Genomic DNA, 25,967 nt, shown 5'->3' on the forward strand with positions numbered 1-25,967 from the left:
AATGGACAACTCCACGAGAATGTGAAAAAGGCTGAAAAAAATTAATGGAAGTTTATATTAAATCTTCAAAACTGAAAGCATCACAACCTCAAATGTGGTGTGAAAATAAAAGGCAACAAGACCTTTCATTTGAGTGATGTGGCACTGAGATAAAATACAGTTACTTTTGTGTACAAAAATTACTTGTTTTGGCTACAATTACGGATTTTAGGCAGTCGTTTTGGCACATTGTTTTTTACATGCACAATGCAAGTGTTACTGCAAGTTTTTACTTTAAAGGCAGACCGAAAGGTTCACATTTTATTCGAAATGAGTATTTTGTTTGATTGTTAGCTTATTTTAACTTGTACCAAAGGTGGGCAGACAAACCGTAACACGAGTTACTGTAACGTGCGTTACCAAATTTATATCCCTCTACTCCTCTAGAGAGAGACTGATTATGTTTTAGCTACAGTATTTGATATTTGCCCGTTACCAATCTACGAAAGCTATATTTACCACTTGGGTCAACTGTCAGGAGAAATCTCTTGGTCTGAGATGGGTGGTTCTTAAGACACAACTGTCTAACAATTAGCTGCATCCCCATCTGCTCCTTCCAGGGTCTCGTATCTAGGTGGTGGGGCAGAAGGTTCTGCTGTTGACTTGGTACCCATCGCTGGATCAACCTTGCCTGGTTCATTGGTAACGTTCTCATATGACGGTGGGGCATCCTAAAAACAATGATTAAAAAAACGGACAAGATTACTCCACTGCAGAAGGGTGTTAACTGATGAATATGTTTTTCTAAGGGCCAATTTTACGAAACGTTAAGACAAGTCTTAGGAAGGGTAACTCGTCTTAAGTCGCAAATCGTCCTAGGATCAATTTCACCAAACTGAAGATGTGTTCAACACGTCCAAACTTCCTTAGCATTCATTTCTTTTCAACGACTGTTTCGTCAAGCGGTAAAAACACTTGAAATGGCCATCAAATTGGTAGTTTTGATTCCTCTTGCTTAAGATGGGTTTAGTGAAATCGGTCTTAGGATGCGTCGCAGCTAAGATCGATCTGAGAGCGGGGCTATAAAGGTAATTCACATGATGAGACGAGTTCCGTGAAATTAGCTCCAAATACACGTAAAGCGGGCACACACACACACTGAGTTACATAGGTTGGTACTCTGATATGTTTAATGATTGAGTCATTTAGAGTGCCGTGGTCTTGTTGTCGGAGGCAACAAATTTAAGATCTGTTGATAATTCTGCAGATTGTACAGGTTTTCAGTCCAGCCTGGGGTTTGCGTGTGTCCTTGGGCAAGACACTTTATAACTAATTGCTTCTCCCCACCAGGAGTGAATGGGCATTGTAAGATTTAAAGTTAAACTTAGATTTCTTGTTTTAGTATCTTAGACCATTTTAGCATCTTAGAACATTTTAACATCTTAGACCATTATTTGTGCATAGCGCCCTCTATTGTTTTATTTGCTTTAATATGGTGCCTGGCCCACACACCCTCTTATATATAGATCTCTTGTGGTCAGGAAACCAGACCATTCTTGCCACATCACAAGCACTAATTTTCCATGTGACTTAAGAACAAAGGAAGAGAGCATGTAAATAGTTTTCCTTTGATTTGTTGAGAATAAGTGAAGACCAGTATTGAATTGCAGATATTTATAGGGAGAATTATATGAACCTAGAGACTGCATATTCTTCTGTAACACATCTGATTGATTAATAGCCAAAGATTCCTGTGATTTTCTTTTATCGGACGCAAAACAGTGTAAGTTTCAGACTTTGTTTTCCTTTTATTATTGCCAGATTTATTGCCTAATTTACTGCATAAACTTTTACTTCACTGAAGATTTGAGATTTCATATTAGATTAGTCACTTGATATTACAGATAATTATTTAGCATGTAGACTTGCGCTTGATTGAGAATTTACTCGTTATTACTGTTAAAGGTGCTCGTCATTTGACATGTTAGAGGCTTTTTAGAATTATTTTGTTTATGTTTACTTATTTTTAGATTATGTTTGTATCTCCATAGATTTCGAACCCAACAGAACCAGAATAAAGGAGTTTGAAGCCGTTTATAAGTTCGTTTTTGACACAGGCATTTCTTTACATTCGAAATACTGCGTCAATGGGGCACAGCAGTCAGCTACCCTCGACGCGATATGATCGACATGACCCACTGATGATACGTGAGTATCCATTCAGATATCTTTCTTCATAATATCAGATAGAGCTGAGAGTCCACATAGTTCTCCATCATACTAAGATGGCGTATACTGAGGTGAAGAAGATGAGAGGCGTTGCTAAGGGCAGATTCACCAGAATCTGTCACTCCATCGATGCTGCAATTGACCAGAACAAACCAGTAGAGTACGTCGATATGCTTTCGTCAGATTTAAAGGAGGCATACGACAGGGTTTGTGCCAAGCATGAGGATGTTGTACTTCATGCAGATGTTGAGGAAGGTGACGGCGACGATTGGATTGCAGCAGTCGAACAGAAATATGACAAAACCAGAGAATTTCTCCTCAACTACAAGACAACTTCGAAGGAGAACCAGACCGATGTCTCACGAGAACAACAAGCCCAGTGTGACAAAGAGGCTAGACAGGTGATGATTAACAAAGCTCGCAGCTTGCGTGGTGTCCATTATTCTGACTTCAAACAACTCTGTGATGGCATCCGCAAGTTCATCGAAAACGGTTCGGTCGAGGCTGCAAAATCCGGCAAGACAGACCTCGGGCGACTCATGGAGGAGGTGAAGGCGGCTCACATCAATTACGTAACCATGTTACCGATAGAACAAGCCGAGGATGAGAACGCATGGCTACAACCTGTCCGTGAGCTGTATAACGAGACCAGTGATGCGATTGGTAAATGCTTGGATGGCTGTGCTACTTCTACATCCCTCACTGAGAAAAAGTCAAAGGTCAAGTCAGGTATCCACCTCGAAAAGATGAGACTACCCGTTTTTGAAGGTGACATACGCCAGTATCCCCAATTCCGGTCTGACTTCAAGAAGTTTATCCAGTCTGAAGCTACGGAGGATCAAGTTGCTTTCGTCCTTCGCCGATCATTGGGGAAAAAACCACTACAAATCGTTGGAGCCATAGACGACGATGTAGACGAAATCTGGAAGAGATTGGATGATCGTTATGGTGATCCAATTAAGATGGCCGACACTATCATGCAAGATTTCGAGAAAATGAAGCCCGTGAAAGATGGAGAAGACAAGAGGTTCGTCGACCTTGTTGATGTCATTGAGAAAAGCTACAATGATCTCGCAAAGATGGGGATGGAAAGGGAGATTTCAAATACCAGAGTCGTCGGTGACATAGAGAAGAGGCTGCCCCCTACTGTCCATCGGGAGTGGTCAAGATCACTGTATGATGGGAAATCTGATATCGATCGATCAGACAGATTTCCAGCTCTCCTTCAATTCCTGCTCAAAGAGAAGAAAAGCGTTGAGTACGAGATGTCAGAGATCAGAAGCAGTTATCATAGCACCCCACGAGCCAGCATCAATGCCACACAGGTGAAGGAGAAAAATGAATCGCCGAAACAGAATGTCAACAAAAAATGTCTCCTTCACGACGCAGGGCAACACAACACATCAGAGTGTCGTGCCTACTTGCAGAAGTCCCTACAAGAAAAAACCCAGCTAGTGATGGAAAAGGGCGCATGTTTCTCCTGCTTGACCCGAGGTCACCGAGTATCTGAATGCAGAAAGAAGAAGAGGTGCAGTGTTCAGAACTGCACAAGGGTTCATCACCCAACTCTACACGATGACTCGATAGCGAGCAATGATGTAGTCACAACTACAACAGTGAACAACCACACTGTTGCTTCTTCGAAGAGAAATGAGGCGTGTCTACTTCAACTGATGAAGATAAAGGTTGGACCCACGCATATGAATGTGTTGTGGGATGGATGTGCGACATCCTCACTTGTCACCAACACCGCCGCCAAAGCAGCGGGCTTGAGAGGCACCCCCGTCAGAGTGCTATAACTAAGGTGGGCGGAGTGACAGAAGAGATTGACAGCTTTCGCTATGCAGTACCCCTCGTCGACGGGCAGGGATACACGGTCAACATTTTCGCTTATGGGATTGACCGCATCACAGCTGACATAGAGAATATAGATGTACACCGCGTGCTGAGTCTTTTCGATGATGTAAGCGACACGGAGATTGAGCGACCCCGAGGCCAGGTAGACTTACTCATTGGGTTTGAGTATGCAGGATACCACCCAACGAGGCTGAAGGCAGTAGACCATCTACTCGTTCTGGAGAACAGATTTGGGAAATGTCTAGGTGGCACCCACCCAGCCATCACTGAGAAGACGAGACGTGTCATCGCTTCAGCTGCCATGATCCATCATGTTTCAGCTTGCAGCCTAGAGGAATTCATTCGGCTTGAAGGCATGGGAGTTGACTGCAATCCTCGTTGCGGTAGCTGCAGATGTGGCAAATGTCCAATTGGTTCCAAGGATTTCACCTTGAAGGAGGAGAGAGAGCTTGCCCTGATCGAGCAGAATCTGACGTTCCATGGCTCCCACTGGGAGGCGAAGTACCCCTGGATCAAGGATCCTGCCAACCTACCCGACAATAGACATGTTGCCGTTGGAACACTGAAGGCACTCGAAAAGAGACTCAACCGTGACCCTACCAAAGCCGCCACTTATGATGCACAGATCAAGGACATGCTAAATCGAGGTGTGGCACGTGAAATGTCCAGAGACGAGATGGCCTCATACAAAGGACCAGTGCACTACATATCCCATCATGAGGTACTCAAACCAGAGAGCAAGAGCACTCCTGTACGAATCGTATTCAACAGCAGTGCCAACTATAAAGGGCACGTTCTTAACGATTACTGGGCGAAGGGACCCGACGTCATGAACTCGCTCCTTGGTGTACTACTTCGCTTTAGAGAAAACGAAGTTGCTTTAGTGGGAGACATCCGCAAGATGTACCACAGCATCTTCACAACTATGAAGGACCAGCACTGCCACAGATTCCTCTGGCGAGACTTGCAGATGAATCAAGAACCAAAGACGTACTGCATGAGAGTGGTCAACATGGGTGACAGGCCGTCTGCTACAATCGCTACGGTAGCACTGAAGAAAACTGCCGAACTTGGCAAGGGGGAATACCCCGAAGCTGCTGAAACGATCGAGAGGAACGTATATGTTGATGACATCCTCGAATCGGTGGGGACACCAGACAAGGCCCGAGCTCGTGCCACAGAGATTGACCGACTAATCAAGCCCGGGAACTTTGCCGTCAAGAAGTGGGTGTTCTCAGGGGAAGACAGTGACACTGCTGACCAAGAGTGGCCCAGCGCAGAGAGCAGCGAAAAGGTACTCGGCGTATCATGGAACCCCAAGAAGGACGTGTTCCACTTCATCACCAAGATCAACTTCACCCCCAAGAAGAATAAGATGAGACAAGGGCCTGACCTGAAAAACGATCAAATTCCAGCAGAAATTCCAGCTGCTTTGACTAAGAGGATGTGCTTGAGTCAAGTGAATGGAATATACGACCCGCTTGGTCTGGTGGCACCTTTCACTATCAAAGCGAAGATGCTACTGCGCAAGATGTGGGGTTTGAAGCTTGATTGGGACGAGGCCATGCCAAATGAGATGAGAATGGAGTGGCTTACTTTCTTCAAGGAGCTGCGTGACATTACCACGATATCCTTTCGTCGTTGCATCAAGCCAGATGACGCTGAGCCCACGGTGAAGCCAATATTGGTTGTATTCTCCGATGCCTCAGAGCAAGCCTTCGGCACTGTGGCCTATGTTCGCTGGTTGCTCAAGGATGGTTGTTTCGCCTGCAACCTAGTAGCTAGCAAGACCCGCATCGCCCCAATAGAGATAGCCAGCATCGTCAGACTTGAGCTGAGCGGAGCTGTACTGAATAAACGTCTGGCGTGCTTCATCAAGAAAGAGACGAGACTGGAGTTCGAGAAGGAGTTTCATATTGTTGACAGTGAGATCGTGAGAGCCATGATTCAGAAGCAGAGTTATGGATTTAAGACGTTCGCTGCTACCCGAATTGGTGAAATTCAGGAGGCCACCGAACCTCAAGACTGGTGGTGGTGCAGAGGAGGATTAAACGTTGCAGACTTCATCACAAGAGGCATAACTCCTTCCGAGATTGGTCCTGACAGTGTGTGGCAGCAGGGGCCAGCATTTCTCCAACAGCCCTTGGAGAAGTGGCCGGTCGAGCAAAGTTGCTCAGAGAATTCTCTACCTGAGCGAACCAAAGTAGTAATGGTTGCCGCCGCCAACGAAGTTGACAACTTGGCCAGCAGGATCGATATCAGCAGGTACAGCAGCTATGACAAGCTCCTAAAGGTCACGGCCAGAGTCCTTGCTATATATGAGAGACGGAATTTGAGAGGAGCAACAAAGGTTCTCACAGCAGAAGACATCGCGCAGGCAGAGCATTTCTGGATCAAAGAGTGCCAGAAGCCTCTGATGACAACTTTGAAGGACGACAAGAAAACCTTCGACAAGCTTTATGCCAAGCTATGTCCCAAGGTGAGAGATGATGGTGTCATGGTTGTTGGGGCTCGTGCCGAGAGGCATGTGCACTTCAGCCACAATCAACAAGAAGTCCCTCTTCTACCGTACCATCACAAATTCTCGAAGCTGTACGGAACCCACGTGCACAACAGAGCCCACCCTGGTGTACAGACCACCGTTTCGAAGATCCGTTCCAGGTACTGGATTGTCAACCTCTACAAGATGGCAAAGAGTATCCGACATCACTGCGTGCCATGTAGACGACACGAGAAAGACATGGCTGGCCAACAAATGGGGAAACTACCATTGGAGCGACTGAAGCCTTCCCCACCGTGGACTTACGTAGGAGTGGATCTTTTTGGGCCCTACACCATTCGAGGAGAAGTGAACAAGAGGGCTAGGGGCAAGGCATATGGCGTTGTGTTTAACTGCTTTTCCACTAGAGCAGTCCATGTAGATGTTGCTGTAGATTACAGCACAAGCGGCTTCCTACAAGTTCTTAGAAGGTTCGTATCCCTAAGAGGCTACCCAGCAGAGATGTACAGCGATGGAGGCAGTCAACTCGCCGCAGCTTCCAGAGAACTCAAGCTAGCCGTGGATGGATGGGATCAGAACCGCCTGCAGGAGTTTGGAATTACAGATGGCATGACATGGAAGTTCTCGATGGCGGATTCGCCGTGGCAAAACGGAGTCACCGAGACCCTCATCAAAGGTATAAAGAAGGCAATCAATCACGCCATTGGGGACCAAATCCTACCATTTCACGAGCTGCAGACCGTTTTCTACGAGGCAGCCAACCTAGTAAATGAGAGGCCCATTGGTCGACACCCCACCAATCCCGAAGATGGTACCTATCTGTGCCCCAACAACATGCTGCTAGGACGTGCTACTGCCAGGGTACCAAGCGGACCTTGGAGAGAGACCAACAATCCCCGCCATCGTGTTGAGTTCATCCAGAACATCATCAAGTCCTTCTGGATCAAGTGGACCAGGGACTACTTCCCATCGCTGATCGTCAGGCAGAAGTGGCACCACGAGAAGAGGAACATGCAGAAGGGAGACGTGGTGTTGATCCAAGATTCCAATGCTGTTCGTGGCAACTGGCGCATGGGGCTGATAGATGAGGTGTATCCTGATGAGGCGGGCAATGTGAGAAACGTCCAGGTGAAGCTCAAGAACGTGGACAAGTCCGATCCGAGCCGAAGACCCAACTACACTCTCATCCGACGAGCCGTTCAGTGGCTGATAGTCTTGGTTCCCAGGGAGCATGTAGAGGATTAGGCGGGACATGATGTACTGAGACTTTTGGTGGGCGGAGTGTAAGATTTAAAGTTAAACTTAGATTTCTTGTTTTAGCATCTTAGACCATTTTAGCATCTTAGAACATTTTAACATCTTAGACCATTATTTGTGCATAGCGCCCTCTATTGTTTTATTTGCTTTAGTATGGTGCCTGGCCCACACACCCTCTTATATATAGATCTCTTGTGGTCAGGAAACCAGACCATTCTTGCCACATCACAAGCACTAATTTTCCATGTGACTTAAGAACAAAGGAAGAGAGCATGTAAATAGTTTTCCTTTGATTTGTTGAGAATAAGTGAAGACCAGTATTGAATTGCAGATATTTATAGGGAGAATTATATGAACCTAGAGACTGCATATTCTTCTGTAACACATCTGATTGATTAATAGCCAAAGATTCCTGTGATTTTCTTTTATCGGACGCAAAACAGTGTAAGTTTCAGACTTTGTTTTCCTTTTATTATTGCCAGATTTATTGCCTAATTTACTGCATAAACTTTTACTTCACTGAAGATTTGAGATTTCATATTAGATTAGTCACTTGATATTACAGATAATTATTTAGCATGTAGACTTGCGCTTGATAGAGAATTTACTCGTTATTACTGTTAAAGGTGCTCGTCATTTGACATGTTAGAGGCTTTTTAGAATTATTTTGTTTATGTTTACTTATTTTTAGATTATGTTTGTATCTCCATAGATTTCGAACCCAACAGAACCAGAATAAAGGAGTTTGAAGCCGTTTATAAGTTCGTTTTTGACACAGGCATTTCTTTACAGGCATTATGCGAGGGCAGAGAGGGTGTCTGTGATTGATTTTAAGTGCTTTGTGCAAAATGGCAGCGTCAAGCTCCAGGGAGCTGAGTTGGTCTTTGGAATGTTTCATGGGCCCAATATAAGTAGGGGTAAAAATGATGTAACTTTCCATAAGATGGAATTCGTGTCGAGGTGATGTAAATTCAATACTGGGTTTTGCCCTTCACTGACATATTTTATAAACATTTTATAATTGGTGTTGTCCAAAGTGATTGTGAGAAAAAAATCACTCGGGTGGGACTCGAACCTCTGACCTCCTGCTTACTATTGCTGAGGTCTTACCACTCGACCACCGAGCTTGTCTGGGTCCGCTGACTGGTTCTAATCTGATGTAGCAGCAGGTACCGCACCCAAACTATTCATAAGATGGTCTTGGGTTCGAGTCCCACCCGAGTGATTTTTTTTCTTCTCACAATCACTCGTGACAACACTGAGTAGACAGTGTCTATAAAATATGTCGATGAAGGACAAAACCCAATATTGAATGATACAACTTGTAGAAAATTACGCTTTTGACATATCCGTGGTCAGAACAGGTTTTCTATTCCGGAGGAGACTTTTACTTTCATAATGCGTGACATGAGTCCAGGGGCCCATTTCATAGAGCTGCTTAAACACAAAATTTGCTTAAGCACAAAAAAACTTTGCTTTATATAATCAGGTTACCCACCAAAACTCCATGCGATTGTTATGCCAAGTAAACAACAGCTAGTCACAAGCAATGTACTTCGCATGATGTTTTGGCCGGTATCCTCATTATATTAAGCAAGGTTTTTTTGTGCTTAAGCAAAGTTTGTGCTTAAGCAGCTCTCTGAAATTGGCACCAGGTCACATGGATTTTTTTGGAAAGAGATATTTCTGTTTCATTGTGAAAAATATTTATGGTCAGGAACACTTGATTATAGGGAGTTATTTTTCATGGCCTATACATTTACCTCATTTTGGCCAACACCTGTGAGGGCTACATCTCCGGTGGCCGATCCCGGTGCTGGGCTGGTAAATGCATCTGCACCCTCTGGTGATCTTTTTTTATTGGCTTTCAAGATAGCTCCCAAGACTGTGAAAAACACTGAGGCACCCAACAGGCAACCAAGGACAATATTACGGATCTGGTCGCTTGATAAACCTGTGTTAGGAAGAGACACGAAACCAAAGCGACGTGACAGGGCTACAATAGTGACACTTCTCTATGGGACTTGTCACCGTCTCAGAAATGGTAGCTCTTATAATTATTGACCTGCTCAATGCAACAAGGTTCAATAGCTGTGTAGATCTGTTTGTCTTTCTGCATTGAGCAGTTAGGATTAAAGAAAGACATACCACCCAACACTGGGTTTAACCCAACCCTACCCAACTCAACTCAACCCAAACCAACACAACCCAACCTATCCAGTCCAATCAAGCTCAGCCAAGCCAAACCAACCCAACCCTACCAAACCCAACCCAACCAGCCCAAAGCCCAACCTAACCAAGCCAAGCCAAACCAAACATGGCCCCACCCAACCCAATTCAACCCAAAGAAACTAAACCCAAAGAAACCTAACCCAAATCCAACCAATGAACCAGACCTTTCTAATCCCAACCTAACCTGGCCCAACCCAACCCAACCAATCACCGACAAATCATGAATACAACTTGTAAGTCTTACAGACTGGGTGTGCAAATCTTACCAGTATCCTCAGGCTTTAGCCGTGGGTCATCACTTGGGTAGTCCTCGCTGAAGCAGACAACACCGACATCTTCTCTGTGTCGACATAAACCAGCAGATGGGTATGAGAGTGAACACTTGATGATGCTCTCCTCTGTGCCGTTGCAGCCCAACTTGTACAAGAGGATCCCTCCCTCTCCTGACCCATACGTACTAGCCGTGTCATAGCCATCCAAAGCCACCACGGCTGAGGCAAAGCCCAGCTGCCTACACACTACTTCTGCATCCTTCATGTCCCAGTCATCATCACAGACAGTCCACCAAGCACCTTCATACAGTAGTTCCAAGCGACCCTGGTTAGGGTATGGTCCATCAACGAGGCGTGCTTCATAATCTGAGATAATAAAGACCGAACTTACAGTATGTCACAAAATAAGTGTCCATCTAACTATTTTTGAAATAACTTCAAAATCAAGTAATTGTGCAGATATTCCTTATCCTTGGCCTAAACCCCTATGAGCTTCATTTAATTTCCCTCACGCCTCACTGCACATTGGTCAATTGATCATCGCAACATTTTGGACACTGTGACCAAAGTCCTTGCCTTAATCAATTTCAGATGTGTTATGTAAACTCCTTTGTGTTGTGAATAAAAGGTTGATGTTGTTGGGAAATGGAATCATTTGCCCTTGAGCATTGAACTGAGGTCTTGCCGTGGTGACTGATAGCCAGGCATGATTCCAATCCCCAACCACATCCCTCTTTCACAAAATGAAGGATTTCACACAATTTACATTACACAGTACTGATAGAATGAGGCTTGAGGGAAATTAAATGAAATTCGTAGGTATTTACATGAATACCAAGGATAAGGAGTGTGCACAATTAAACATATTCAAAATTTACTTCGTGGTTTTGTAGTTCTTTCAAAAATAGACGACACTTTTTGGGGGACATAATTGTATGCAGGAGAGTTTGGCAGGACTGTGAGTAATATGTGACTTTCTCGGTCAAAATGAGCCACAAGCTGGCTACTCTTTCCATAAATTCTTCCATTTAAGTTGCAGAAGACGAAAACACTTCGAAATCGACATACTTGTATTCAAGTTGTTTTTTTTTTAAGTGTAGAGAAATACTGAACAAGCACAAGTGATTTTGCACCAAAAATTATCTATAACAACGTATCAATTCTGAAGTAAAATTACAGATTTCGTATTAGGAAACTTATGGCACTTTCTTGGCCAACTCAAATAGTTTGGGTGTTTTCAAATCAATTCTGCCAAGCTTTGCTGCACAGTAAAGAGCACTTATTGCCAACAGATTGAGCACAAAGCCTAGCCATACGCTGCACAATGTACAAACAAGATGGACATCGACTTCCACACTGTAGTAAGACAAACACACGCAACTTCAATGCAAGATCTAGGAGACCATGACATTACACTAAAAGAACCAAACTGTTAAAAGACAGCTTCAATTCTTTCCAATTTGGGTAACGAAGAACATTTGAAAGAAAAAGGCAACTTACAGTTGGTAAAAGGGGAATTCTCACACCAGACATTAGCCAGGTAACTGGAAGAGCAATCAACTGGATCCCCAAGCATCGCACCACACTCCGAGATACGTTCCTCTTTCCCCTGGCACATCAAGTCCTTCAGCCACACTGGTGAGCCTCCAGCCCGGGAAGCTGCAGTAGTAGAGAAATAGTCTTGGTTCCGGTAGCCCAAATGGTGGCAAACGACCTCAGCATCATTAGCATCCCAGTGATCAGCGCAGATTGTGCCCCACTGGTCACTGTGGTAAATCTCGACGCGTCCCTGCGTGGCATCATCGCCACCACTGAGTCGCAGGTCTCCTTCAGTCGCTGCACAGATTTGTAAAAAACATAGTCCTTGAAAAATTAGTAACAGGAAAAATGTACTTTTATATGGCTTAAGATATGCGATGCGACCTGACATGCAAACCATTCACTTACATATCGTCGTGTCAGTGCAACAAGGTCGTATGTCCATTCTGCAACAAAGTCGTATCTCGCGCGTATACGCTCCGTATCCGGGTTATTTTAAGCCACGTACGACCTTTTGACATTCTGAAACTCGCATTTTGCGTTTATGCCTATTTAGGAGATACGACCTTGTTGCACTGACACGACGATATACAAATCGTGCCATTTTGTTTTTGTGACACATAATAAGCACTTTCTAGGCTGGTTTGTATGTGTACACGTTCTTTATTTCAAGAACCACTATCATCACGGTACATCAAATATTGTAAATGTTTTTTGAAATGGTTCAGACACAAACAATAGGCTTAATGCTTATTTTCTCAAAATCTTAACATTCACAATGCCAACTGTGTTTACAGATGTCACGTACATGTTCAGGGTTAGGCAAAAAAAGTATACATGTAACCTAAACAGTTCATACAGTGCTTTAGGACTGTTGCCTGTATTCGTATTTGAGCACATTTTTGGTACCCGTATTCATACTCATGACAAATTACTCATGCTCTTGTAAATATTTAGGGCCAATGATTTTCCGTTTCAGAAAAGTGCAAAGTCCGTTTTCAAAAATCCTGAATTCCGTTTCAGGCTGAAAAATTCTGTTTCACATTTATTCAATACATAAAAAGGCATTTAAACATATACCATGTACACAGTAAATAATTCCAAGACGATAATGAAATAGTCGTTTGGTTGGAGCGCGGGAAAACTGCCCCAAAAAGATTTCTATTTTATCAACGGCCGATCAATGTACAGACATAGTATTTAACTTCACCACAGTCAAGTCGTATACTGCACTGCCACTGCCACACACGCAAGAAACATGCAATAGCCGTACAGGCCAATCCCATGACGTCACACACATCAGCTGGCCGAAACGAAATTCATGTCCGCCATTTTGTTTTCGGGCTAACGTTAGCGACAAAATTGGATAGTTTACGCATGGAGGAATAAGAACACATGGTAGATTTTGGACCTAAGCACAACATGCATTTCAATAGAGCCAAAGTTAGGTGTTATACGAATGGTTGATTGATTGAACAGAGAAAAATAAACCTGCCGATGAAGCAAAAGAGACCCGCGAGAGCGTGCCGTGAGTGTGATGATTTTCACTGTTGCGCTGACCGACAGCTACGGCATGCGTCGGGACTGTCACTCCCATGACTACGCGTACTACGGTAATGATCTCGCAACATTTATTGCTCTGATCTTGAACGTTTTTGTCCCCCCAAAATCGTGATATAAACACTGTTCATTTGTTGTACATGTTGTTTGGCTCGTCTGTTCAATCAATCATCAATAATTCGTTTTGTACTCAATAAATTTATTAACGAAATTATGTTTTTTATCAATAAAATTGCAGACATTATTTTCTTCAGATTCAAATTCCGTTTTCCGTTTCGAGGAGCAGATTCCGAGAATTCCGTCCGTTTTCCGCGATCGCGGAAAATCATTGGCCCTAAATATTCTCCTGCAAGGATTTAAAATTGTTTAAGAGCTATATGCAGGAAAAGAACCAGTTTCCTACTGTTATGGAGGTTTCTGCAATTTGTTTAATGTCTAATCTGACAGCCAAAAACTCTCAAAAACGCGTGACACATCCAAGTTTGCTCCTACTGACTCATTATATACTGGTAAATGTACTCGTACTTGAGGATATTTATTGTTACTCGTACTCACACTCATGGAAAAACTGTCTTGTACTTGTACTCGTATTTTCTACTCATGACCAAGTACTCGTACTCACGACAAAGTATTCAAACTTGTACTCATGGGAATGTACTCAATGTGGCTGCATCGGAAAGGATGGATTATTGGCTTTCTATAAAAAGCACTTGGATATTATGTGTGGCAATTGGGGATATACAGTACTCACCGTTATTCCAAATACCACACTGAACTGCAGCGGCGCCACCAATGCAAGGGGTTTGTCTGGGCGTCCGATCGCACAACGAAATAGCTATGGTCTCTCTTGATACACAGTTGATGACATCTTCCACCATCTCATAGGTTGGACTCTCACCAAACAGTCCCCCCATGGTCTCCACAGAGGGGAAGGGTAAGCTTAGCTGGCGGCACACGACCTGCTGTCCAATGAGTGTCAGATCATCGGCACATAAGGTCCTCCAGGCGTTCTGGTCGTAGATTTCAACACGTCCTTCGGTGCGCTCAGAGCCATTGACAAGTCTAGGCTGGCCCTCCATACCTTGTGGATGGGAAATTTATGTAAAAAAAAACACATAGTGAACAAAAATTGACTGCTTCGAGTGGTGTTCGCCTCGGAAAAAATAGATTGCTTCATGGATCACCTCGGGAGGTTAGTTTTACTACACCACGAGATAAAGCCGCCAATATATTCTGCTTGTTTTGAAGTGATGACTGATAATTCAATATCAATTCAATTAAAATGTACTTCAAATTGAATGCGAAAATAGGTGAAAGGTTACTTGCATTTTTCCCAAACTACCCCTTCACGAAATGTTTGAACCCAGCTCTGTAGCGCCAGCGCGCGCTCAAGACTAATATGCGCAACGAGCACACCCGTAATGCTTTTGCACACAATACCGGTTCTCATCGTATAGTACTTGGTTGCTATGGGTATAGTACTTTGGTTGCTATGGGTATAATACTTTTCATCATGCACAGCAAGATAGCAAGAATAGTAAATGCCATGTGACTCGCTCTCGGCCAATCAAGATACAGAATCTGTGGGTGAGGTTTTATAAATTGTAATGTATTGTGACTGGTACAAGAAAAATGATCAGTGAAATACATTGTACATCGTCGCTTTGCTCACAAAGTGACAAAAACCTTGAAAATCAATAAAGTTTGATTTTGAGTTTTACTAGCCTTTCTTATTTTTGTCTGCATAGGAACAATTTGACCAAGTTCCAAAGTGAAATATTGTTTACGTTTTTAATTATCGTAAATTATAAACATTTGACAAAAAGCCTTATATCCATGTTTTTTGTTTGAAGCGTAAAATGTTGTCACAAAGTGACAAAAAGTCACCTTGTTAGCAGGGCTGGTGGAATCAAACATTACACGCAGCAGGATGGGAGCGTACATGCGCGTGCGAACGATGTTTAAAGAGAACAGACGTGAGCGTTCAATTGTCGTACATATGAATGATGCGTAGCCGTAAAAGCAACAAGTTTGTTGCGCCGACAAAAGGTACATGTATAGTGCTTATATTTTGATTAGAACTCTGATTTAAAGATCAAATACATTGTATGTGACTTGTTTCTCTTGATACAAAAAGGGGATACTTGTAATTATGTACGTTTCTGATTCTTGTCCAATATTCTACAAAGAACAATGACAACGTGGAACCCAACTACAAAGTACAATAAGATAAAGATTTATGGTAGCACTGTGTGACGAAAATCTCTGTATTGCATTGTACATGTACAATGCAATACAGTACAATGAGTATCATGCAGTGCAGAAGCCCCCTTTACATCCTTTACCATGAAACGCACCTGAAATTAGGTAATTACATTTACACCACTAAATATTGCATGGCATTTAAGTACAAGATTTGTGATAAAACAAACAATGCCAGTACCGATTCCGTTGTTTCATCTGTACTTTGCCTCACCTGCTTCTTTGGCATCACAGACCACGTACGCATCCATGTCATGAGTGCAGGTATTTGTCAATTCACAATAACTTGGGATGAATGTGTCGTAGCGTAATGGGCAGTTTGCAATTTCACCCGTCGCCCCACCATAAAGCCCTGTGCCAAACGATGTAGGAGGACGATACTTCAGCCCACGACAGATGGCGTTGGCTCTGGTTAAGTCCCAGACTTCTCCGCAGATTGTGGCCCACTTTCCCTCCTCGGCGATGTAGACCTCCACGCGACCTTGGTACGGGTCCGGACCGCCAACAAGTCGCAATTCGCCATCATCTGGTTTAACAAATGATTTCAAGAATAAATACAAACTAATGGTGCAATGTAGGTGGGTACCTCAGACTGGGACCACGAATACCAGCTTCAAATTGAGATCACTAGGTTTCACTCTCAGGTGCAAAATATTGAAGAAAAATCTTCTTAGAAATTGAATTGAGCCTTCAAACTTGGCTGTTGAAATACTGAGGACCTTGCCTTTTCCTCCTGAACATGAGTAAAGTTGGCCTGAATTTGTTATTCATGTTTATCTGCACTTATCAAGGTCCCAATTTGGTACAGTACCTGTACTGTGATTGCATGCTCACCTGGTGTGGGATTAGGAGTTGGTGTTGGTGATTCAACGTTTGAGCAGACGACTCCCAAATCTTGACCATACCTACAGGTGGATGTTCCAAGTTCGTCATGGTAACAGTCAACAAGCCGCTCTTCGTTGCCATTACAGATCACCTTGGTTAAGACAATGTTCTCCGTTTGTGGCCCGAAGGACTTCGTTGCCACCTCTGCATACAGGAATCCCAGTTGATGGCATGCTACCGATGCCTTGTTCTTGCCGTCAAAGCTCCGATGGCAAATGGTTCCCCACTCGCCTTGGTGGAGTATTTCCACTCGACCTTCTGCAGAGGTTTCGCCATTAACCAGCCGCAAATCAAATTCCTGAGCTGCAGGTGACAATAATTGGCATCAAAACAAAATCGACTTTAATTGCTTTTAAGCTGCTGGTGCTCCAGTAATCAACTATTGAATTACAGACTTTTTAAGCTTACTATTATCTACAGCAATGGGTGGTTTTCTCCTTCTATTCCTTGCGGAAATAAAACCAACTGTCGCTCTTCTATCTGTTGCCATTTTTCAACAACCATGTTCGGCATGTTTTGCACACAAAAATCGAGAACCAAGCATGATGTTGGGTAAACCCGAATGTTCGGTAAAGTGGTGTTCGGTATAGCGAAGTTCCTCTGTACATACGTGACTTAAGATCAGTCAGAATGTTAAGAAGCTTTTGATCTGGGCATCAGACTATCATAATGTGGCCTTTTCTGGTTTGCTACGTAACATGTTTCAGTTCAGTGAATCTTGGTCGTATCAACTCACCTTCACTTGGTTCACCACACCGAACTGCAGCATCACCACTAGCACAGGGTGTCTGTCTCGCCATCTGAGGGCACGTTGCCAGACTAAACTCCTGCCCGGTACAGTCCAGCGAAACCTGCAGGATATCGCCGGCCTTGCTGCTTCCAAACGTCCCACCAGGGATCACCTCTGGGGGAGGTGGCAAGCCCTGTTGCCGACAGGAAACCTGGGCCTCTGCCATGGTCCAGTCATCTGAACACAGCCCCTTCCACACGTTGTTGTTGTAGATTTCCACACGACCTTCAGATTGTTGAGATCCACCAACGAACCGGATGTAGTCCTGTGTGCCTTTAACAATTAAAGGTCACATCTTTGTCAAATTGGAGTATTGGTTTTTGGGGCTTTTGAGGCAAACAAGGGCGTAATTAATTCAGGGAAGGGGGAGTGGAGAATAAATCCCACCCCCACACTTTTGACGGGGGGTGGGGGGGGGGTCATTGGATCATCCCAAAGTGTACCGGTATGTAGTGGGAATTTATGATTTAAAGGTCATTTTCTTACTTGCAAACAGCGAAAAGGTATTAAATTGCACTGAAAAATGGAGAACAAACAGTAGAGCAGCTTTCATAAACCATTTTGATGTAAGGTTCAGTGTAAGCTCTGAAGTTTGCATTGATGTTCATTGGCATCATAAACAAGGCCCCCTTCGAAATTCACAGCCGGGCAATTGTAAGATTTAGAATGTACGCCACTGGAAAACATCACAGCAGAATTCAACCATACAAAATAGTTATTGGTAGTGTTATTTAAGATTGGAATGAGCCAGCCCCACCCGGCAAGCTCGTTGGCCGATTGGGAAGATGTCTGCTTTTGTAAGCAGGCAATGGTGAGTAAGCTTGGTGAGGTTTTTCTAACAAGCCCTCAGAGAACATGGAGTATATGTTGTTACTGAAATCACACGTACGTTAGCGATGGCAAAAACAAGAATTCAAAACGCATCCTTCATTTAATCAAATTTATTTTTTTACAGCACCGATCAGGTATCTGAGGATCAATTCACACACCGGATGTGTAATGGGTGAAATGCAATATGAAACACTGTTTTTCATATGCGTTTCACCTCTGCTAGGTTGGTGAATGACAAAAATGTATGTATGCCCACTTTCTGCATACATGCACTCACATGGATGCCCTTTGTGTGCCACTTCACATGTTTGCAACTTTTAACTTAAGAATTTTGTTATATCGTGTGCTTGGATACTGTCATTTCATTGGTCGAGAAAGGCCACGTGGCCAGTCTGTAAAAATGCATCACACTGCGTTCATTGCGCGCATTGCAAAATATAGGTTTCTGGTGCACCCTAGTCAAACTTGTGATGACAAAGATAATTGCAAGAGCTCTCTTCCACTGAGCTTTGCTACTCAACCATCAATTCGCCACTGGCCATACATGTAGTAGTTTCAACACTTGTTATTTTGCCATTTTAACACTGCGAGATGACCTTACAAGAAATGGCTTACGTACCTGGCTCTGTACCACTGCAGATCACATCTACTGCCATGTCGTGAGAGCATTCACCAACTGCATCACTTGCATTGACTATTTGACAGCTGTCCCAATTTAAATCAACTGAACCACGATAATTGAATGCTGCAGCCGAGCAATTGGCTATCTGTCCAGCCCCGGCACCGTAGCTGCCTGTCCCAGCTACTGTAGTGGGTCGGAAGCCCAGCTTCTCACAAACAAACGAAGCTCTGGTGAAGTCCCAGTCCACGTTGCAGATAGGCATCCAAGCTCGGGCATTGTAGAGGAATACCTCCACACGGCCTTGGTAGGGATCAGGTCCATCGACCAGTCGGAATTTGCCATTGTTTAGGATTGCTTCAACATGTACCAAAAACAACAGAGGGATAGGATTTAATTTAATACTACCTGTATACATGCAACACATTAAGAAAAGCTTTCGTTATGGTAGTCAGGTATCAAATGGAGCAGAAATGAAAGATTGGTTGTGGACGTAACATTGACACCGTGTCAACCCCAAATGTCACACTTCCATCGAGTGATTTTGACACCATTACATCCACATTAAGGTATCGTTTCTGCTATATCTGAACCCTGACCATACCAAAACAAAAGCTTTTCATTGTGCATTAGGTGTCCAGCAATAAATATGCTATGTCAGTTTGGGTAATATTTAACAGATGTGTAAAAAACAGCAAAAAAAGAATATTTGGATGTAACATTGACAAGGTACGTCTGACTGAATTAGTACATTTTTGCTCATATTTTTGTCAAAGTACATTCACATGATTTCAAACTTTCTCAAGTATTAAAACACCTGAACACAAATATTATGTTGAGCGATTTTAGAACGCATTGATACTTTTACTAACCGAATATATTTGGATGTAACACGCACTGTGTCCCAACCCGATGGAATGACCCAGTTCTCAATCATGTCACCTAGCGCTAAATGAATAAAGTCTTGTGCCCTTTTCCAATGATGCACTACAGGTATGGAAGTAGGATAAGTCTTAGCGTGACCAACAGCATCTTTACTGTATATGAATCCATTGCAGTTGCACTGTCGGATATACAGGTACACCAAATAGTACAAAAGCAAACAATTCAAGCCTCAAATGAACTAGATCTTAATTAACCGCCTCCTCTACTCAATTCAGATACGCAGAATTTTTTTGTGAACTTACCAGGAGGATAAGTTATTGGTACCTCTGTAGTAAGAACATTGCTGCAGACGAGCCCAACGTCGTAACCATGCCCACAATTGGACTTGCCCAGCTTATCATGATAACAGTCCAGTATGCTGGCCTCATTGCCATTACAATTCAAGTCATCAATGACTATCGCTCCTGAACCAGGCCCAAAGGACTTGACTTCCACTGCATAGATGAAGCCAAGCTGACGGCACACCACAGACGCTTCCTCTATCTTAAAAGAATCTTCACCGCAGACTGTTCCCCATTCGCCCTGGAAGAAGATTTCCAGTCGTCCTTCCATGCTGGTTGAGCCATTTGTCAACCGCAGATCATGTTCTTGGGCTGTGCAAAGTATAAATGAAGAAAGTTTGTTCTGCCTCACAATTCATCACATCAATGATAAGTTGACCACAGGGCATCAAGATTCAACTCTTGCTTTTGTCATTCTTGATCATGTCCTATGACCTGACTACATGTACCGACATGACATCAAGTGATTGTTCAGTGATGGACCCATGAGGCATTCTGGCAAAATGAGATGAAACTAAGCACATGCCCTAGTGGAGGAAATTGTAAAAAAAAATATGCTCCGTGCAACAAGGTCGTATCTCGACGTCCATTGACTTTGTGTGTACATCCGGGTGTTTTTAAATGAGATACGACCTTTTGACATTCTGAAACTCGCGTTTCACGTTTGGCTCATTTCAGGAGATACCGTACGACCTTGTTGCACGGACACGACAAATTTTTGTTGCAGTTTCAAGGTTTATTGACACTTATAACCTTTCATATGTCTAAAACACATATTTTAAAGAAACAGTATAAAAATTGTGGAATAGAAGATTTTCAGGAAAAACAATTGGCGTATTTAATTTTTACGACTACAAAATTCAAAACTTTAAAGACCTTTTTCTCAGTATTTTACTTTCAAAATGACATTGGAAAGTCAATTTTATTTTCATTTCCGGGACTTCTCTATAGTCCGACGTCCCATTGGTCCGGCGTGCCATTGGTCTGAGGTGCCATTGGTCCGCAACCCATTGGTCCGCAACCCATTGGTCCGCAACCCATTGGTCCGCAACCCATTGGTCCGCAACCCATTGGTCTATAGATACATTCCATTGGTCTATGTTAGTCCCATTGGTTCGACGTTCCATTGGTCCGACGTTCTATTAGTCTATAGATACATCCAATTAGTCTATACGTCCCATTGGTCTGACGTCCCATTGGTTCTACGGCTCATTCAGGGTTAGGGTTAGGGCACCAGTACTACCAGGCCAAATGTCTTCAAGAAATATCTCAACTTCTGGTGATCCGATTTCAAAAATTAAAAAGTTTCCAATTTCTGAAAGCCAGCCTGACATCTTGAAAGTAAATCCAGGTTTCACTAAGAGCCAGAAAAATACATAATCGAAAGTGCCTCATAAATGTGATTGAACTGATTAACTAAACTACTTACGTTCCTGTGCAGCACCAAGGCAGACTAGCAATGAACACATCAGAAGCATGACAGTATGTTTCCATAGAAATCTCGCCATCGTGAGAGCATCTACTGGAATGATATGGCAGCAAAAACTGGGAGACAAGAGATTGTCCACTGGTGTCTAATGTACCTTAAATGAGGAACATACAATTTACCTAGTATTAAATAAAAACCCTAGAAAGTATGTTTTCAGTTAACACTGTCCATCAATGATGTTATATGTACAGATGATGAAGAAGTCTGAGGGAAAACTGTATATTTCTTGTCTTTTGTATTCCTTACTTTCTTAGTGATTCGTCAGGTGGACAATCTCTTAACTTATATTCAACGCTTGCTTGGAGATAGTGATGGCATGCTGCATGTGACCAGACCAAATGGCAACACTTGCCCATGATCGCAGTAAATGGAAGAAGCTTGTAGTCGACTGCTCCGCAGCCGAAGGATGATGATGATGAGTGATTTTTTTGAAGGAAACTAAAATCTGAGAACCATTCGGTTGATAGTCTTGTTAATCAAATTAGGTTTTTTTGCCCTTCACCGACGTCATGCACAGGAAAGTTACAAGTATAGACAAGTATAGAGTAGACATCTGAAAACGGCAGCACTTCCTGATTAGCCTATAAAAGGGGATTGAGTATGCTCAAAGCAAAAAACCTAGAAACTAAGCCTTTAATGTGAAAATCTAAATTTGACAAAGTTCGACATGTTTTTGTACATGGTGGAAGTGTGGCCTTTATTGACGGAGGTAGTCCACTGTCCAGTAAATTGGCCACATTTATGGGGCTAACGCCACTGTTGCCTCTGTACAGCTACTTTCAGAATTGTAAGGTTTTTACAATTCTGGAAGTACAGTGCGTCATCGACTGAGTGCATGACTCAACACAATGATTGAATTGAATGAACAATGATTGAATTGAATGAACATGTTGTTCATTCAATTCAATCATCGTGTTGAGTCATGGTCATGCATACACTCAGTCGATGATGCACTGTACTTCCAGAACTGTAAAAAACCTTACACTAGTTACAGTTCTGAAAATAGCTGTACAGAGGCAACATAAACAATGCATGATCACCGATCACCAGGTTTATAATGGAGAGTGAAATTCTGAGGACGTAAGTTATCTGAATTTTGTTTTTCCACATTGTGGATATTTCCCAGAGACATGTTGTCCTCAAAATCAACCCAAAACATAACATAATAATACCTCAAGCGACATAAATGCCGGATAAATTCCAACATGAACTTGCCGCCAGATAAAACTTCTTTTCAAAACATACCGGGTGCCGGTGATGATGGGTTGGGCCGATCCAGCAGGTAGAGCACAGACTCTCCACACAGCTCATTGTTTATGTGTTATGAAATTTCAAACCCGCCCTCTTGTGATACAGTTTTATCAAGGGTTTGGTTCGCGCACGCAGCGCAAAAGATAGAAAACCTACTTGACTCGACTCGTGCCGGACAACTTGAAATTGACTGAAGCAGAGATTTTTGTTTTCCTTGCTAATTACTCGTGAACTACGCTAAAATTCCTAACTGACTTTTTTTCAAATAGATTTTATTTGCCTTTACACAAAAAAGCAACCAAAATATATTAAGGCCTACAAACTCTGAACTCCGTGTTTGTGTTCTTATTCCTCCATGGTCACACCTTTTAGTTTTAATACACTCGTTGTTTGATCTTATGAGCAATAACCCGAGCTCGAGCGGGTCAAGCTATATTAAGTTGTAAGTTCAGCAAGTGATCGGTCTTGATGTCTTACATGAGAAGATTAAATTTCGTGAGAAACCGTCAAACAACTAAAAAACATCTTTCGTTGCGGTCATAATAGCTTAATTGATGGTTTGACCTTTTTTTGTGAAATTAAATCTGTTCATGTTAAACATCATGACAAAAGATTGCACGAAAATTCATTTTTATGTAACTGGCGTGTATTTCTTGAGTTGTTGCCCCCAAACGTAACGAGGCCGGTTGTTCTGTATTTTAAAATTGAATATTCAGTGATTTGTCATGATGACTGTGTAATTACATTATGAGATTGAATTTCATGAGAAACCATCAAACAATGAAAAAGAGCATACCCGAAACAAATATAGTATTTTAAACGTGAAAAATACAAACCAAATGAAAAACGAAAAGTCAAGGTCCATGGAAAAATAATACCATTACTGGACCAAGCCCAGTCTAATGTGGCTTTCGCCACATTAACCTTGCATTTTTTTTAGCAAAATCGGGAAAAATCAGATGTTTCTGGACAATTGCAGATTGTATGGGGTTAGATGTGTATGAAAAAATTTCAAATTGTAAGGGGATAACCTTTCTTTTTTAGTAAAATTGGGAAAATTTAAAAGTTTTTGAAAAATGTCAGATGTAAGGGATTAACCTTGCTTTTTTAGTGAAATTTTACAAAGTAAGATGTTACGAAAAATTTCAAATTGAAAGGGGTTAACCTCGCATTTTTTTAAAGCGAAAATGGGAAAAATCAAATGTTTCTGGACAATTGCAGATTGTAAGGGGTTAACCTTGCTTTTTCTTTTTGCAAAATAGGACACAATCAGATGATTCTGGAAAATTGCAGATTGTTAGGGCTTAACCTTGTATTTTTCTAGCAAAATTGGGCAAAAAGAAATGTTTATGAAACATTTTAAATTGTAAGAGGTGTACCTTGTATATTTAGTAAAATTTGGCAAAATCAAATTTGTATGAAAAATCTAAAATGGTAAGGGGTTAACCTTGCTTTTTTAGCAAAATTTGGAGCATATTTTTACTAAAATTTGGCAAAATCAGATGCTTCTAAAAAATCCAGATGTAAAATTTCCGCAAAAACAGCTGTTGAAAAAGAGCCCAATGTTGAACTTTACTGAGTCTGAGGTCTATCGAGGGGACGATCCTTATTTCAACTCCCGGAGATTCGCTGACAGTCTCCAGTCTATTTTTCTTTTTAAGAAAGTCGCAATAGCTGAAGAGGGCGGTGAGAATCTATATGTGCCCAGATACAAAGAGTAGAAATCTACGCGTCTGCCTTTTGAAAATACACAATTGCGGTGTTCATTGTTGCGTAATGATCCGCCTAGCACACGACTGTTTTGCACATTAGGCTGTGTTATGCAGCCTCCTAACAAACCAAACACACTGGGCTCATTATATCGACTTGTTTTTACCCATTAAGGTAAAGCAAATGGACCCAGTAATCTTCCTGCGGCGTTTGCTCACCTATAAAGACAACTTTTCTCAGTTTAAGGAAAATTCTAAGGTAACGAAATGGCCGAGTGGTTACGATTCGTCGTCCACGGTTAGCGGGGTCCCGGGTTCGAATCCCGCTGGTGTCTTTTTGGTTTTTAACGTATGAGTTCAATTATTCACCATAAGAGATTTAATTTCCCGTCGTAAAGTACCAACAGTACCTTAGCTTAATCGGTAAGCACTGCTGCTGGTACTGTCCGCGAGTTCCAGGTTGGCGCCTTCGTACAGGTTCAGGGCATGTGGTCCACTCGGAGGATCAGGGCTTAGGGGCCGCCCTGTTCCTCCCTTAGCTCTTTGCTTTTACATGGTGCCTGGCCCTCCGGGGTTATATGGATGGATAGGGAAGGAAGTGTGTATTGGTCGGGGACGCCGAGACCCCGGAAGAGAACTAAGGGATCGGCTGGGGCATTGTTATGGCTCAGACCGATCCCTGAAAGCTTGACTAGCACATAACTTTTTGATTTTTTTACCCTCTATCTTTTATACTTTGGTTTAGTTTGATATCTACAGCTGCTCGGCAGGTCTACGGGTAGTATCAAAATTGAAACAAAGATGTATGTCATCAATCAATGAATATTTCATAATTGACTATAATCAAAACGGAGTTTCGTTTGATCAATTTGACTATTATTATATAATGACGCGATTGCCAGTTGACGTAAGAAACGCCATAAATTATACCGGGAAAGAATAAAGATGTACATTGTAATATAAATATTATTTATACATCTTTCAAATAACGTGTCTTTAATTGTGAGCATTCCAAACAATACAGTAATTCGCAATAGTAGTAGAATGGTATATGATTGCACGATCAATGCGTCTCTATTAAATTTAAAAAAATATAATTTAGGCCCCTATGTGTGAAATATTCTTTGATTGACTATGAGCATTCCATACGAATGAGTTAATTCGCAAAATATAGCAACAACAAAAGAGAAAGGAAAAAGAGAAAATTCCTTTACCCTAAAAACTGGAAAAATACTTTGTTTTAAAAAGTCAAATGGAACACTTCATGTATTGATTTAACAGTTTGTAAGGAGTTAGCCTTACATTTTAGCAAAATTGGGAAAAATCAGATGTTTCTGGAAAATTGCAGCTTGTAAGGGGTTAACCTTGCATTTTTAGTAAAATTTAGATGTTTATGAAACATTTCAAATAGTAAGGGGTGAACCTTGCATTTTTTAGCGAAATTGGGCAAAATCAGATCTTTCTGGAAAATTTCAGATTG

The 25,967-nt window shown here is 42.3% G+C and overlaps 1 protein-coding gene across 1 annotated transcript; it reads right to left on the reverse strand.

Annotated features, from left to right (window-relative positions):
- Nucleotides 1-447: 447 nt before the first annotated feature.
- LOC119745543 (deleted in malignant brain tumors 1 protein-like) lies at nt 448-22,812 on the reverse strand. Its single transcript, XM_038221940.1, has 12 exons — nt 22,700-22,812; nt 21,468-21,621; nt 20,000-20,350; nt 18,813-19,169; nt 17,309-17,635; nt 16,522-16,875; nt 15,902-16,213; nt 14,177-14,506; nt 11,827-12,162; nt 10,321-10,692; nt 9,586-9,776; nt 448-710 (listed from the first exon to the last, which is right to left on the reverse strand). The coding sequence occupies exons 2-12, from the start codon at nt 21,544-21,546 to the stop codon at nt 564-566; spliced, it is 3,156 nt and encodes a 1,051-aa protein (XP_038077868.1). The 5' UTR covers nt 21,547-21,621; nt 22,700-22,812; the 3' UTR covers nt 448-563.
- Nucleotides 22,813-25,967: the final 3,155 nt, after the last annotated feature.

Source organism: Patiria miniata, unplaced genomic scaffold (assembly GCF_015706575.1).
Source record: "Patiria miniata isolate m_02_andy unplaced genomic scaffold, ASM1570657v1 HiC_scaffold_12, whole genome shotgun sequence".
Classification (NCBI taxonomy): domain Eukaryota; kingdom Metazoa; phylum Echinodermata; class Asteroidea; order Valvatida; family Asterinidae; genus Patiria; species Patiria miniata.